Below are 17,085 nucleotides of genomic sequence, written 5' to 3' on the forward strand. Positions count from 1 at the left end.
TGACAACTCACAATGAATGCAGTAGAGGCAGATCCATTCCCCCAAAGGGGAACTGGCTTGAGATTTTTCCGTTGGCTTTAAAAATTTATTTATTTATTTATTTTGGGATAGGTAATATATTCACATGGTTCAAAAATAAAAAAGTACAAAAAGGAACATAGTGCAAATCTCCCTTACACTCCTGCCACATGCCACCTGGTTACCCTGCCTGGAGGCAACTGAGGTGCCCCAGTTTCTTTGTATTCCCTCTCCAAAGATGTGTGTGTGTGTGTGTATCAGTATATATTATATATTATATATCAGTATATATATTTCAAGTTGTTATTTTATTAATCTTTGAGTTGCCTAAAGACACAGCCTAAACTTCACTCCCACTTTTGGTCTCTGGCTCCCATGAGGGCCTTGGAGATAATGGATGCTAGGGGTCTCCTGGGAGCTTTGGGCTTTACTCAGAAGTCAGCCTTTCCAGGCCCATTTTCATGGTAGCACCTCATGCACACACTACTTTAGACTCTTTTCAAAGTCCTTCCATCTGTGCTAATTTATTAGGCATTCACAAAGTGCAATAATTGTTTGCCTCACTTTATGGGCGAGGAAACAGACCCAAAAAAGTTAAATAACTTGCTGAAAAACACACAAGTAATTAATGTTGTTGTGTGGTGAGGTCCTGGGAGCAGCATGTGGCTTGGTCTAGCTTGGACTTTGGAAGCAATAGGAAGTTGTTTACACCAAAGTCACAGCTTAAAAATATTTTGAGGCACTAGGTGTGGGGTAGTGGAAAAAGTAAGAGAACTTGAAGTTCCAGCTGAGTTTGCTTCCTGGCTCTGCTACTTAAAACTTGGCAAATTACTTCATAGTGTGTAGCCTCAATTTGCTAATCTATGAAGTGGGGATGATGATACCCACCCAGCAGGTGGGTAGTGACATAGTATAAATGAACGCGATTTGTAAAATGGGGCATATTCCAATGCTTGCTTTGCATTATTATTATGGTTATTATGGTTGGTCCAAGCTGAGACAAAGACAGCTGTTTCTGAAGGGAAGGCAGGTTCCCTCTAACCACCTTATCAAAAAACTCTTTCTGGCCCTGTGACTTGGAACTCAGAAGCCATCCAGCTTGACTGCTTAGAAACACCTGGGTGGTTAGAACAGCCCCAGGGTGTGAACACACACTTTTCTTCTGCAGTGGGTGTCTTGAATTCACTTTGATCTGTAACTTTATAATAGGAAATATTTATTTTTCCCATTAAAAAACTAGGCTTTGCTTACTAGAGAAATTTTGGAAAGTATTGAAAAGTAGAAGGAACAAAAACGGAACAATTCTTCCACCTTTCTTTCTAACAGAAGCCAAATCAGTAAGTATTTTGCTGTATTCCCTTTCAGTCTTTTTTTCTCCTAGGTACTTATGATATCTCTTAGCAGAGCAATTCCTTTTTTTTCAGCTTTAGTGAAGTATAATTGATCTACCAAGAGCTGCACATATTTCAAGTGTACAATTTGATGAATTTAGAATTGAGCAGGGCAACTCTTAATTTGTCTTCCTTGCTTCATTAATGTCATGCCCACCTTTGAGTATATCTATTTTAATTTTTAAAAATTTAAAATTATTTCTAGTTCTATGGGATTTTTAACCTATATTTTGTTCAATAAGAATCTAATGAAAAGGAGTCCTAAAGGCCAATAAGGTGGTGTCCTCTCTTAGGAATCGGTCTGGCTGCTGGGAGGTCTTGCTCTCCAATACTGGGCCTGGAGCTGGGGCTCTCTGAAATTCTCCCAGTAATGAGGAGAAGGTGGCATTGACTAACGAGAGGAAAAGGGCTCCTTGTTCTCAGGCCCATTCCCATTAAAAGGAAAATGGAGCACTAGTTATTCACCACTTTACCAGATGGTTGCACCTCAGGGCTCAGGTCTTTTCAGGAATTGAGTGATGACCATGAGGATGGGTTCCCGACAAAGCATTGACACAGGGGAGCCTTTGAGATGACAAAACTTGGTGGCTGGTCTCTTACAGTCTGGTAATTCAGAGTTCCCATTCCACTTCCTTGGACTCTCACATCCCCAACTGCCCCATTCAGCGGCCACCCACTTTTCTATTTTCTAACCCCCCTTCTTTTTGGTATAAGTCAAACTGCCCTTAAGCCGAGATTATATAATTAAAATAGTGGGCATTTGAAGTGATTGGTATTCCTAGCACAGTTCCCTTTTGGACCAAGCTCCCCGATACTCTTTAATAAAAGCTTGGCTATTCTCATGTGGGGGCACATTCCAGGCTTCTTTCACTGCCTTCAGTGGAATGCCTCCCCCAACTCCCCACCCCATCAGAGAGCTAGAGAAATACAACTCATCCTACAAGGCCCAGCTCATGTGTGCTAATTTATTAGGCATTCACAATAGCTCACGAAGTGCAAGAATTATTTGTCTCACATTATGGGCAAGAAAATAGACCCAGAAAGGTAAATTAACTTGCTTAAAACCACACAACTAATTAATGTTGTCGTGCGGTGAGGTCCTCTTTCAACCTCTCTGGATGCTCTCTCTACAGTTCTCCCATAGCTCTGGGTTCAGGCTGGTAACAGAGTATGAAACATATTGGGATTGGGATCTGGCTCTTTCTCTCCTCCTTCACCTTGTTTGGAGTTCCTAGAGGGCCAGGATGGGGCTGTGTTCTCTTCTCTTATCTGAGTCTGAGTGGTTGAAGGAGCTTCATAAATATTTGGGGAGCCAAATTACAAAATCATGACATTTGGCTTCCTCATCTCTCTCTCTCTCTCTCTCTCTCTCTCTCTCTCTCTCTCTCTCTCTCTCTCTCTCTCTCTCTCTCTCTCTCTCTCTCTCTCCTCTCTCTCTCTCTCTCCTATTTTTCTCACCCCATCCTCATTTTGCCATCTTCCCTTCTCCCTGAGGTTACAGTAACACTGACACATCACAACTGAAACCCATATTCATCAAGTGTGCTGATTGTCTGCACTTCACAGGGAACTATACTCTCTATTCATCAAAATGCCCTTCTTTGATTTGACATACCACCTGTCCTTCCTCACCCCTCCTCCCTGGGTGCCAGCAAGACCCTCTCCATGGTTGCAGTGTTTATATTCTCATGAGCCCTAGATGGACCCTAGCATAGGACAGAGCTTGGTCTTCTGTCCCCAGCACTTAGTGGGGATACACTAGTTCTTTAGTGGAATTCAACACTCAGAGTCAGCTTCCTAAGCTGGACCAGAGTAGATCATGGAAGCAGCAGGGTTATTCTTGACACTTCAGGGAGAGAAAATGTTTAGAGCTGCATATGCTGTCAGGCATGCTTTATAATGAGGACAATGGGACAAATACATAGGTTTTCAAAGATTTTATTAAAAACAAAATAGGTCAATAATCCTAAAAACAACAGAGGTGGACTACTTCCCACCTCCCAATTTACTATCATTCCCCTTCACCAGGGTGCTACCTGGATGGTTCTGAGACCCAAACCCTATCTCTAAGCCCCCCTAATGGATAAACTGCTAACTAAACCTCCATGCTTTCTTTCAGGTTCTTATCTGTCTCCTTTAAGAAAATAAAAATACCCCTCTCCCCAACTTTCTTAAAAATAATTTTAAAGATTAAAAATGGCATTTGTGTTTTTTTTTTTAAATAAACATTTTAAATGTTGGAAATCTCACTCTTCCTCTAGGCCTAGTTGAGTCTCTGGGGTGCCTGCCTGCCTCACCCCAGGAGGCCAGCTGCCACTTGGTGCCCCTTGGAAATTTTCAGGAAGTAATTTCTTCCAAATTTCCCCTGCAGTCACAAATTCCACACACTGCTTGCATAAACACACTGTCTTCATTATAGGCGCTGCTCTTTGGCTCTGGAAACCTGATCTCTTTTTGTCAACTAGACCACATGCTTCAGATTCCCTGAAAACAGGAGAGAAAACAAAATTCAAATTCCGGTAACATATGTGAGTTACACCTCAATAAAGCTGTTTTTAAAAAGCACTTGCATGTTGTCACTTGTTCTCTTGCTGTTTGGGGGAACAAAGAGACCCCAACATATGGACCAGCAAGTCCAGGTTAGTCTGTTGGATGGTAAGAGACATATGGCCCAGTTACCCCAGAAACCACTAGTTCACCCATCAGTCATGTGAGTGAGGCCTTTGACAGCTAACAGACTGCAGTGCTGGGTGAACCGAGCCAAAACCAGCAGAAGAATGCCCAGCTGAGCCCAGCCCAATTGCCAGTCTACAGAGTCATGAGCTTAACAAGTGATTGTTTTAAGACACACACATACTCTCTCTCTCTCTCTCTCTCTCTCTCTCTCTCTCTCTCTCTCTCTCTCTCTCTCTCTCAGGCAACACTTCACTAACTGTATCACATATTCCCCCACTCCCAACCTTTCTTTCCCGTTTCGCAGAGCACAAACCTCCTAGTGAACATCTGTGAATTTGGGCTTTTTTCCTGCCCTCAGACCTAAGAGTTTTTGAGGGACAAGTGACTACTTGAAATCTTATAGGACTGGGCTCTAGGAATGTACAGTTTCTATGCAGTAGGCAGCTGACTGATGTTTCTCATCAATGATTCTAACTCTATCCCTCTCCCTTCCTCTCTGTAGAAAAAAATCAATAAAATATTTTTTTAAATCACAGAAATGAACATAAGAAAAAGTTTCTCTTGTGAACATCTATGAGATATGAATTTGGGCTTTTCCCTGCCCTCAGACCTAAGAGTTTTTGAGGGACAAGTGACTACTAGGAATGTACAGTTTGCTCACTTGGTCCTTTTGCAGTGTTTTCCTTGTCGTACACTGGGCTCCAACCACTACTGACCATTTCTCCTCTAAAACAGGAAGAAGGCACTGGGACCTACTTTTGGTTGATTCCCAAAGTATAGCATAGTCCCTCACACAATGCTCAATAAATGACTGCATAAATGGATGAATGAATGAAAGAAAGTAAGTAGAGAAAGAAAAATTAGCACTCGTTACCTTTCTGGTTTTAATTTTAAGTTAACATACAACACAATTGACTTTTTATTATGTTCATTTCTGTGATTTAAAAAATATTTTTATTGATTTTTTTACAGAGAGGAAGGGAGAGGGATAGAGTTAGAATCATTGATGAGAAACATCAATCAACTGCCCCCTCATCCATAGGTGTAAGCTCTTTGTCCAAACTTTTCCCGTATCCCCCACAGTCTCTTATCCCTGAGAATTGTCAGTCTGCTCCCTTTCCATGCCCAATTCTATTACATTCACCAGTCTGTTCTGTTCATAAAGTTTTTTTTTTTATCCATTTGATTTTTAGATTTACTTGTTGATATATATGTATTTTTTAAAATATATTTTTATTGATTTCAGAGAGGAAGGGAGAAGAAGAGATAGAAACATCAATGATGAGAGAGTATCATTGATTGGCTGCCTCCTGCATGCCTCACACTGGGGACCGATCCCACAACCCAGGCATGAGCCTTTGACGAGAATCAAACCTGGAACCTCTCAGTCCACAGGCTGATGCTCTTTCCACTGAACCAAACCAGGTAGCATGATAGATATGCATTTATTGTCACTTTGTTGTTCATAATTTTTTATCTTTACCTTTTTCTTCTTCTTCTTCCCCCTCCTCCTCCTCCTCCTCCTCCTCCTCCTCCTCCTCCTCCTCCTCCTCCTCCTCCTTCTTCTTCTTCTTCTTCTTCTTCTTCTTCTTCTTCTTCTTCTTCTTCTTCCTCTTTTTAGAGAATACCCTTCAGCATTTCATATAATATTGGTTTGGTGGTGATGAATTCCTTTAGCTTTTTCTTGTCTGTGAAGCTCTTTATCTGACATTCAATTATAAATGATAGCTTTGCTATGTAATCTTGGTTGTAGGTTCTAGCTTTTCATCACTTTGTATATTTCTTGTCACTCTCTTCTGGCCTGCATAGTTTCTTAAAAAAAAATAGATTTTATTGATTTTTTACAGAGATGAAGGGAGAGAGATAGTTAGAAACATTGATGAGAGAGAGTGTCATTGATCAGCTGCCTCTTGCAGCTGGGGATGTACCTGCAACCAAGGTACATGCCCTTGACAGGAATCAAACCCGGGACCCTTCAGTCCACAGGCTGAGCCAAACCGGTTTTGGCTGGCCTGCATAGTTTCTGTTGAGAAATCAGCTGACAATCATATGGGTGCTCCTTTTAAGATTGTCTTTTGCCCTTGGCATTTTAATTATGATGTGTCTTGGTGTGGTCCTCTTTGGATTCCTTTTGTTTGGGGTTTTCTGCACTTCCTGGACTTATAAGTCTATTTCTTTCACCAGGTAGGGGAAGTTTTCTGTCATTATTTCTTCAAATAGGTTTTCAATACCTTGCTCTCTCTCTTCTGGCACCCCCATAATAAGAATGTTGGTACACTTGAAGTTGACCCAGAAGCTCCTTACACTATCTTCATATTTTTGGATTATTTTTTCTTTTTGTTCTTCTGATTGGGTGTCTTTTGCTTTTTCATATTTCAAATCTTTGACTTGATTCTTGGGATTCTCTAGTCTGCTGTTGAATCTCTGTATATTATTCTTTATTTTAGTCAATGTATGCTTAATTTCTTGATTGGTCCTTTTTCATATCCTTGAGGGTCTCACTTAATTTCTCAGAGGTTTCTAGAAGATTCTTGAGTAACCTTATAACCGTGGTTTTGAACTCTATATTTTGCTTTCATCCATTTCTTTCATTTGTGACTCGTTTCTTTGTCTCTTCATTTTAGCTGCTTCCCTGTATTTGTTTCTATGTACTGGGTAGCTGCTAAGTCTCCTTGAGTTGATAAAGTGGCCTTGTGTGGTAGATGTCCTATAGGGCCCAGTGGCTCAGCCTCCCCAGTCACCTGAGGTGGATACTTTTGGTGCACCTCTTTGTGGGCTGTTTTCACAAACTTGTTTTAGTTAACTCTTGATTGCTGTTGGTATCACTGGAAGGAATTGACTTACAGGCCAATTGGCTGTGATGACCAGCTATGTCTACACTGGAAGATCTGCTGTGCAGGAGACATCCTTATGGGGCATGACTTGCTTCAGCAGGGCTCTGGTGCTCACTGAGTCTGCCCCTTGAGTGTGTCATTTATGGATGTGAAGAGTTGTAATTTGGTATGGTCTCACTCTGACCACTGGGTTCACTGGCTCTTGGATCTTCAAGGAGGTGCAGGTCAGCCACTGTTTGGGGATCCCCAGCAGGAGCTACAGAGACACCTGCAGATTCATCCTCTTTTTATGTGGTTTGGAAGTGCTCAGAAGAGGCCCAGCTGTGAAGCGAGGCAAGCTGCTGCTTCCTGGCCTGGGCCTTCTTTTGAAAGCTCTGGGACTTTTTGACCCAGCTGCAGTTTGACAGGTTTTAGGTGGAGAAAGGACAGGCCATTCATATGCAAAAGCCAATGTGCACAGATTGGCTGGGGTCGTAAATTGGGTATGGTGGGGTCTGTGGGAATCACCAGGGTGGAGCAAAAGCAATGGCTGCCAGTCAGTCCTGCACTGGAGAGGTCCCCGGGTCTCCAAGTCCTGCGCCCCTGTGCAGGAACAATGATTGCTGCAAGCAAGCAAAGTACCAAGAGGTACAAGTTTTTCCAAGTGGCAAAATCTTACATAATTATTATTTAATATAAAAACTAGAAAATTGACATTGGCACTAATAACAGATCTTAACAAATTTCACCAGTTCTACATGTACTCATTTGTGTGTTTGTAGATGTATACAGTTCTATGCAATTTTATCACATGTACACATCACTCCACCAGAAAGAGATTCAGAATATTCCTCCACTACAAAGATTTCTTTCATGCTATCTTGTTATAGTACTCCCCAACCCCTCACCAAACTAGCTCTATAATTTTGTTATTTCAAGAATGTAATATAAATGGAATCATACAGTATACAAGTTTTGAAATTGGCTTTTTTTTTGCATATTACCCTTTTATTATATAGTATTATTATATAGGATTACTATAACAAGAATGTATTTAGATGTGTGCATATATATGTATTGTAGGATAATACAAAATAACACAAAGAGAAATTAGTTTTATATGCCTGAAAAATAAGATAATTGTATAATCAATGACCAAGTTTAATAAGAGGGGATATTTTTTTAATTAAATTATTATCTGTGTACATATTTTAGCATTGCCCCCCCCATACATACCCTCCCTCCCCAGAGTTTTGTGTCCATTGGTTGTACTTATATGCATATATACAAGTCCTTTGGTTGATCTCTTATCTCCTCCAGATCTCCCTACCCTCCCGGCTGTAGTTTGATAGTCTGCTTGTGGCTTTACTGTCTTTATATCTGACTTTTGGTTCATCAGTTTATAATGTTCTTTAATATCCATAAATGAGTGAGGTCATGTGGTATTTCTCTTTCATTGACTGGCTTATCTCACTCAGCATGATGTTCTCTAGTTCTATCCAGGTTGCTGCAAATGATGAGAATTCCTTTTTTTTTATGGCAGCATAGTATTCTTTTTTCAGTGTCTTGTAGTTTTCCGCATATAGGTCCTTTACTTCCTTAGTTAAGTTTATTCCTAGGTATCTTAATTTTTTTGGTGCGATGGTAAATGGAATTACTTTTTTAGTCTCTGTTTCTATAAGTTCGCTGTTGGTGTATAGAAATGCCATAGATTTCTTGGCGTTAATTTTGTATCCTGCTACATTGCCAAATTCGTTTATTAAGTCAATTAGTTTTTTAATGGAGTCTTTTGGTTTTTTATGTACAATATCATGTCATCTGCAAATAAGGATAACTTTACTTCTTCTTTTCCAATGAAATTGGCTTTTTCACTCAGCATATTGCCCTTAAAATCTATCCAAGTTGTGTGCATTAAGTTTGTTCCTTTTTATTGCACAGTAGAATTCCATGGTATAGATGTAGCACAGTTTAACCACTCAGCCATTGAAAGATATCTAGATTGCTTCCAGTTTTTGCCTCTCACATATAAATCTACTATGGACATTCACGTGCAAGTTTTTATTTTTTTGTATGAGCATGGTTTTCATTTCTCTAATATAAATGGCCAAGAGTGCAGTTGCTAGGTCATATGGTAGTTGCATGTTTAGTTTTATAAGAAACTGCCAAATTTTTCCAGAGTGGCTGTTATTTTACATTCCCACCATGTATAAGTGATCTTCTTTCTCACCGTTCTTGTCAGCATTTGGTGGTGCCACTAATTTTTATTTTGACCACCCTGATAGGTGTGTAGGGATCTCTCATTGTGGTTGCAATCTGTATTTTTATTGATTTCAGAGAGGAAGGGAGAGGGAGAGAGAGATAGAAACATCAATGAGGAGAGATAATCATTGACTGGATGCCTCCTGCACACCCCCTACTGGGGATAGAACCTGCAACCCAGGCCTGTGCCTTGGATGCTCAACCACTGAGGCACAATGGTTGGGCAATCTGCCTTTTTAAAAATATTTTTTAATTTATTTTTCACAGAGAGAAAGGGAGAGGGACAGAGAGTTAGAAACATCGATGAGAGAGAAACATTGACCAGCTGCCTCCTGCACACCTCCCATCTGGGATGTGCCCACAACCAAAGTACATGCCCTTGACCGGAATCTAACCTGGGACCTTTCAGTCCACAGACCGACGCTCTATCCACTGAGCCAAACCAGTTTTGGCCAATCTGCCTTTTTTCTAATGGCAAATGATGTTGAACATCTTTTCGTTTGCAGATTTTCTGCTGTCTGTACATCCTTTTTAGGTCTTTTGCTAATCGGATATATATTTTTTACTGTTGAGTTTGGACAGTTCTTTATATTTCTAGATGCAATTCTGATATATTATTTGCAAATATTTTATCTCAGTATGCAACTTGTCTTCCCCCCCCCCCCCCTTAACTCTTGCAAAGCAATTTAATTCGGGGAGGTCATGCTTTCAGTGATTTAAATCCCTAACCTCAAAGTCTCTGGATGATTATTCATCTCTTAGTTCAAGACCTCTCTACATCTTATGAGTTACCAAGCCTAACCTCAAGATGTCTCTCAAATTTGTCCTTTCTTTCCCACTCTTTCCACTGTAATTGTATCTCTCATCATTCAGGTTACTGCAACCACCTCTTAACTGGTGCTCCCACTGCTGGAGCTATTCCTCACCCAATTTAATAGCTGTGAACCATGCTTCCCCTTATTCTAAAAAAACTCACAAAACTTTAGCAGTTCCCAGCTACTTATAAATGAAGTCTAACATACTAATTTAAGTGTGTGTAACCCATACATTCCTATCTCCAAGTGGGCCTTTGTTTATGTTATTGTCTCTACTGAGGACAACCTATAAGGGATCTTGGTGCTAAAGTTAGGGTCTTTCCACCTGTGAGTATAGCCAGAGCTTTATGAATGAGTAAATTCATGGATAAACAAAATTCCATGTCCAAGTGTTCTAACAACACATGTTTACAGAAAGGAAAGGTAGGTGCTGTATTCTCTGCTTCTCTGTCTCATTCTCCACTTACATTTGGAGGCAATTAAGAAAAACAACAGAAATAATTTCCAGTTGATGATGAGCAATATTGAGTTTGAGAAACAATACAAATGTGAACTTAAATAGTACCCATTGTTTTCCCCCTCACATCTAACTTTTCCAGCAGTGGGTGGCAGCCTGAGAAAATTCTAAAGGCCAGCATGTTTGAGACATGGGGAGACACAGTGTATAGACCAGAGGAGGTAAACTCAAATGCTTAGAGGACAAGAATGTACTATATGTGAGTAAAACAGAGTTGGGGCAAGATACATGGAGGCCCCTTGATCTTTTTCTTTCTTTTTCTTATTCCTACTTTAAATCATGACATAATAAGTAGTTCCTTCTTTTTCTTAACACTATTACAAAAGAAACTAAAACAGTGTGAGGTGATAAATGGAAACTCACACTTGGCCTTGAATAAGAAAGGAAGTGTTGGGGTCTGTGGCAAACAGGAAGGTACATGCTGCTACTCAGCTCTAGCCATTCATGATTGTGCAGGAATTGTGGGCTAAGATCTTTCCACTTTCTAAGAGATGTCAGAAATTCACATTTTAATGTAGGGTTTCCACAGTGTTAAATGTGAATAATTGATTTAAAAATTTAAAGAAATTTGTATGGGACATCAGTATGTGAAGCCAAATAAAACAATTTTGGAGGCAAGATGTGGCTCATGGGCTCCCACTTTGTAATCTCTGGGACAATTCTGACTTACATGGCACCTTATTTCACTCTCAAATATCCTGAATAATAAATTATATCATCACCCTACCTCTGATGCCTAAGTAAGAGAACTAAATTGGGACTCAGGAGGCCAGGGTTCTACTGTTCATCAACTGACTGGCCCATCTGTTCATCCATTTATTCAATAAACATTTATGGAGTGTTAATTCTTTGCCAGGTACTAGGTGCTGGTGAATACTCTCTTTAATCTTTTCTAATTAATAGATTTTATTTTTAGAGTAGTTTTAGGTTTACAGAAAACCTGGGTAGAAATTATAGAGAGCTCTTATATCCCCCTTTCTCCTTTCTCCCCTGGAAGGCAGTTTCCCTTATTATTAGCATCCTGTATTAATATGGTACATTTGCTACAGTTGATGAATGAATACTGATATTTTATTATTATAATAATTATACTAGAGGCCCAGTGCATGAAATTCATGCATGGGGGGGGGGTGTCCCCTCAGCCCAGCCTGCGCCCTCTTCAATGTGGGACCCTAAATGGGCAGTCGGACATCCCTCTCACAATCTGGGATGACTGGCTCCAAACTGCTCACCTGCCTACCTGTCTGATCACCCCTAACTGCCCCCCCCTGCCAGCCTGATCACCCCTAATGACTTCTGCCTGCCAGCCTGATCGTCCCTCATAGTCTCCCCCAATGGCCTGGCCACCCCCAACTGCTGTCCCTGATGGCCTGGTTGCCCCTCACTGCCCCCACCCCCCCTGCAGGCCTGGTCACCCCACACAGCCTGCTGTTCAGTCGTTTGGTCATCCCTCACTAACACCACTGCTGGCCGTGGTCACGCCATGCAGCCTACTTTCAGTCATTTGGTTGTCCTTCATTAACCCCCTGCTGGACTTGTCACACCATGCAGCCTGCTGTTCGGTCATTACTGTGAGGGTGTCCTGACCAATTTGCATGTAACCTTTTTATTAGTATAGATTATTATTATTAAAGTTAAGTCCATAGTTGTGGGGGCCTGATGTGGCAGGGGCCAGACATGGCGGGGATCTTCCTTTTCTGCATACCGCATGGAAAGAGAGATGAACGAACCAGTTCTAAATAGAGGCAGCCAGGGATTGAGAAATAATAGAAATAAAGAGAGAAGGCACAGAAATAAATTTCAAGTTGGGAGCTGGGTGGGCAGCCATACTGTCTGCTGGAGAGGCAGGAAGACAACAACAACCCCTCCCAGCGCATTTATTTTATACCCCCAATACCAGGAAGTTACCACCAACTTATTTGCTTCTTAAGTATGCCCTAGCATGCCTGGATTTACATATTTTGTCCCGCTCCTGCGGACACCTGCACTGATATGAAGGCCAAGCTGACAACATGTCTATCATCTTGGGGAAACATGTTCCCAAGGTGTGGCTCTGCCTACGCCTTGAGTTCAGCTGACAATAATTAAGGAAAATGCCCATGTGTCTTCCCAGGTGGCCCTCTACACAGTTTACATTATTTTATTTTTAATTAAAAAAATCTTTATTGTTCAGATTATTACAATCCTTCCTCTCCCCCCCCCCATAGCTCTCCTCCACCAGATTCCTACCACACCTTCTGCCATTACCCCCAACTGTCCTCATCCATAGGTGTACACTTTTTGTTCAGACTCTTCCCGCACCCCCACTTCCCCTTTCCCCCGAAAATTGTCAGTTTATTCCCTTTCTATGCCCTCAATTCTATTATATTCACCAGTTAATACTGTTCAGATATTTTATTCCCTTGGTTTTTAGTTTCACTTGTTGATAGATACATATTTGTTGTTCATAATTTTTATCTTTACCTTTTTCTTCTTCTTCCTCTTCTTAAAGAATACCTTTCAGCATTTCATATAATTCTGGTTTGGTGGTGATGAACTCCTTTAGCTTTCTCTTATCTGTGAAGCTCTTTATCTGACCTTCAATTCTGAATGATAGCATTGCTGGGTAGAGTACGGTAATCTTGGTTGTAGTTTCTTGCTATTCATCACTTTGAATATTTCTTGTCATTCCAATCGGGCCTGTATAGTTTCTGTTGCAAAATCAGCTGACAATCGTATGGGTGCTCCCTTGTAGGTAACTAACTGTTTTTCTCTTGCTGCTTTTTATATTCTCTCTTTGTCTTTTGCTCTTGGCATTTTAATTATGATGTGTCTTGGTGTGGTCCTCTTTGGATCCCTTTTGTTTGGGGTTCTGTGCGCTTCCTGGACTTATAAGTTTATTTCTTTCACCAGGTCGGGAAAGTTTTCTGTCACTATTTCTTCAAATAGGTTTTTAGTATCTTGCTCTCTCTCTTCTGGCACCTCCATAATTCTGATGTTGGTACGCTTGAAGTTGTCCCAGAGTTGTTCCTACACTATCTTCAACTTTTTGATTCTTTTTTCTTTTTTCTTTTCCAGTTGAGTATTTTTTGCTTCTTTGTATTCCAAACTTTTGACTTGATTCTTGCGATCCTCTAGTCTGCTTTTAGGTCTCTCTATAATATTTTTTATTTCAGTCAGTGTATGCTTAATTTCTAGTTCATCCTTTTTCATATCCTCATGGGTCTCATTAAATTTATTGGCCTTTTCTAGGAAATTCTTGAAAAACCTTATAACCATGGTTTTGAACTCTATATCTAGTCTTTTGCTTTCCTCCATTTCCTTCATTTGTGGCCTACCTCTTTGTCTCTGCAGTTTTGGCTGCTTCCCTGAGTTGAGGGAGTGGCTTACTGTGCAAGGTGTCCTAGCAGGGCCCAGTAGCTCAGCCTCCCCAGTTACCTGCAGTGGACACTCTTGGTGTAGCCCTTTGTGGGATATGTGTGCAGTCTTCTTGTAGTTAAGTCTTGATTGTTGTTGGTATCACTGAGGGGAGTTGACCTCCAGGCCAATGGTTGTATCAGCAGTGTCTCCTCTGGGAGTGCTTCTGTGCTCAGCTTGGATGGGGTGAAGTCTCAGGGTGGAGCAGATAGCCTTGGCTTCCAGTCAGTCCCACCCTAAGAGGCCCTTAGGTCTCACTGTCCCATAGTAATGGCTGCACACAACTCTGAGAGAAGGTTGCTCTCGAGTTTCACCCACTGCCAGATAGTCCATTTTCTCCCTGAATGAGTCTGGTACCCAAGGTCTCACCTGGAGCTGGATTTCAGTGCAGTCAGGAGGTTTTGTTTCCCTCCCAAATGAGAAAGCTAGCCATGTGCTTGCTGACACTCCCCCCCCCTTTGTTCCACATGCAAGCCAGCCACATATTCAGCCACCTGCCCTTTCCACTTGCACGGTTCTCCGCACCACCACAGCTCCTCTGAGGCTCAGTGTCCTTTTCTCTTTCCTTCTAGTTGTAGAATTTCCACTCTGCCAGATTTTCTGTAGTTCTGGATGATGTCCGCTCTGTCTTCCAGTTGCAGTTTTGAAATTGTTGTGCGAGGCAGCAGTATAGGTGTTTACCTATGCCGCCATCTTGGTTTTTCCTACCAAAAACCCATAGTTTATATTATGGTTCACTCTTGGTGTCGTACAATTCTATGAGTTTTGACAAGTGTATAATGTTATGTATCTGCCATTACAGTATCATACAGAATAGTTTTAAGGCCTTAAAAACCCATGTGCTCCATCCATTCATCTGTCCTTTCCTTCCCCCCAAATCCTGGAAATTACTGATCCTTTTACTGTCTTTATAATTCTGCATTTTCCAGAATGTCATATTGTTGGCGTCTTTTCGCACTGGCTTCCTTCACTTAGTAATACTCATTTAAGTTTCTTCCACATCTTTTTGTAGCTTGATAGCACATTTCTTTTTAGCTCTGAAAATATTCCATTGTCTGGATATACCAGTTTGTATATCTGTTCATCTAATGAAGGACATCTTGATTGCTACCAAGTTTTGACAATTATTAATCAAGTTCCTATAAACATTCATGTGTATGCTTCTGTGTGGACACGAGTTTTCCACTTATTTGAGTTAAATGGCAAGGAGCATAATTTCTGGATCGTATTTAAAACCATGTTTATCTCAAAGAAACTGCCAGTGTCTTCCAAAGTGGCTGCACCTTTCTTCATTTCCACCAAAATGTATGAGAGTTTCTGTTATTTCACAGCCTTGCCAGCATTTGGTGGTGTCATTATTTTGGTTTTAGCTATTCTAATAGGTGTATAGTGGTATCTCACATCGTTTTAATTTGAAATTCCTTAAAGACATGATAGTGAGCATATTTTCACACACTTATTTTCCATATATATATATATATATTTTTTATTTTATTTTATTTTATTTTATTTTATTTTATTTTATTTTATTTTATTTTTGTGAGGTCTCTGTTAAAGTTTTTGGCTCATTTTTGAACAAAGTTGTTTGTTCTCTTATTGTTGAATTTTAACAGTATTTTGTATCGTTTGGACACCAGTCCTTTATTGGATATGTGTTTTGCAAATACTTCTCTCACTCTGTGGCTTGTCTTTTTATCCCTGTAATCTTTGCTTTTTTTCTTTTTCTTTTAATGCAAAGCAAGATTGTTCAATAGAACTTTCTTTGATGATAAAAATGTTTTATATCTATGCTGCTCAATTTGTTAGCTACTAGTTACATGTGGCGATTGAGCACTTGAAATGTGCAACCAAGAAACTGAAATTTAAATTTTATTTAATGTCAATTGACTCAAATTTAAATGGCCACATGTGGCTAGTGGTGACTATATTAGATAACACAGATACAGAATAGTTCCCTTGGGCTTTTTTTCTTCATTACATGACTAGGGGGTCATCCTCATTTTCTCCTTCATTTACAACCTCCCTTTCAATCCCTTGGCAAATCCTGAGAATTCTACCTCCAAAATATTTTCCAAATCCACCCACTTCCAACCATCCTTCACTGCTATAACCTTATTCCAAACCACTATCACTTCTTACATGACCATCCTAAGTATTTTGTTAAAGCTTAGGGTAGACCACATCACTACTATGCTAAAAATCCTCTATGTCTTCCAATCACACCTACAATCAAATCCAAATTATTTAGGTACCAATCCCTGCAGGGTCTGTCTCCTATCTTCTTATCACAATCCTCTTTACACTGTTCTAGTTACACTGTTCTAGTCACATGGGGCATCTTTGTGTTGCTGTAACACATGAATCATTTTTCCTTCTTAGGGCTTCCTCCTAATTTGAACTTGCTATTCCTTCCAAATGCTCTGTCCCTGAGTATTCCCATTTATTCTTTTTTTAAAAAAAATATGTTTTTATTTGTTTTAGAGAGAGAGGAAGGGAGGAGAGAGAGAGAGAGAGAGAGAGAGAGAGAGAGAGAGAGAGAGAGAGAGAGAGAGAGAGAGAGATATTGAATGCCTCCTGCATGCTCCCTACTGGGGATCCAGCTGTAACCTGGGCATGTGCCCTGACCAGGAATTGAACTGGCAATCTTTCAGTGCATGGGACGATGCTCAACCAACTGAGCCACAATGACCAGGGCTGAATGTTCCCATTTCTTATTCTTCTCATCATTCAGGTATCAATTCAATAATCACCTCTGAGAGGCCTTATGACCACCGATCTAAGCAACCACTCGCACTCATTTTCTGTGACATAATTTCATTTATTTTCTTCAATGCATCTATCACACTGAAAACATCTTGTATGCTTATTTGCTTGTTGTCTATCTCCCATCAGGGGCCTTGTTCATCTTGTTCATCAATATATTGTTAGCACCCTCAACAGTGTCTGGTCATAATAGGGTCTAAATAAATAGTATTCATTGAAGGAATGAACATCTGTAGAGTCACAGGGAAGCTGATAAAGCACTTTCCCATTCAGTCCACAGAGGCTTAAAGCTTGGTCATTGTCTTAAATACCTTATAAATGGGGCTGAGGTGAGCCAACATATGCTTACAAAAGGAGCATCCATGCCACCAGGCTAAGTGGCAAATGAATTTTGAAAACAGTCAGTGTCATAGCAATTTGGAGGAATGCTAGAGGTG

The 17,085-nt window shown here is 40.5% G+C and overlaps 1 protein-coding gene across 1 annotated transcript in view; it reads right to left on the bottom strand.

Moving 5' to 3' along the window:
* Positions 1–3,870: 3,870 nt before the first annotated feature.
* The window catches only part of HDAC8 (histone deacetylase 8), a gene marked incomplete at its 3' end in the record, with an annotated part of 329,092 nt that continues 315,877 nt past the window's right edge, over positions 3,871–17,085 (bottom strand). Inside the window, 1 exon segment of the mRNA XM_084869700.1 lies at positions 3,871–3,893. Within this exon segment, the coding sequence (XP_084725826.1) occupies positions 3,871–3,893 (23 nt within the window).

Source organism: Pipistrellus hanaki, assembly GCF_964339955.1.
Source record: "Pipistrellus hanaki genome assembly, chromosome: X".
Taxonomy (NCBI): domain Eukaryota; kingdom Metazoa; phylum Chordata; class Mammalia; order Chiroptera; family Vespertilionidae; genus Pipistrellus; species Pipistrellus hanaki.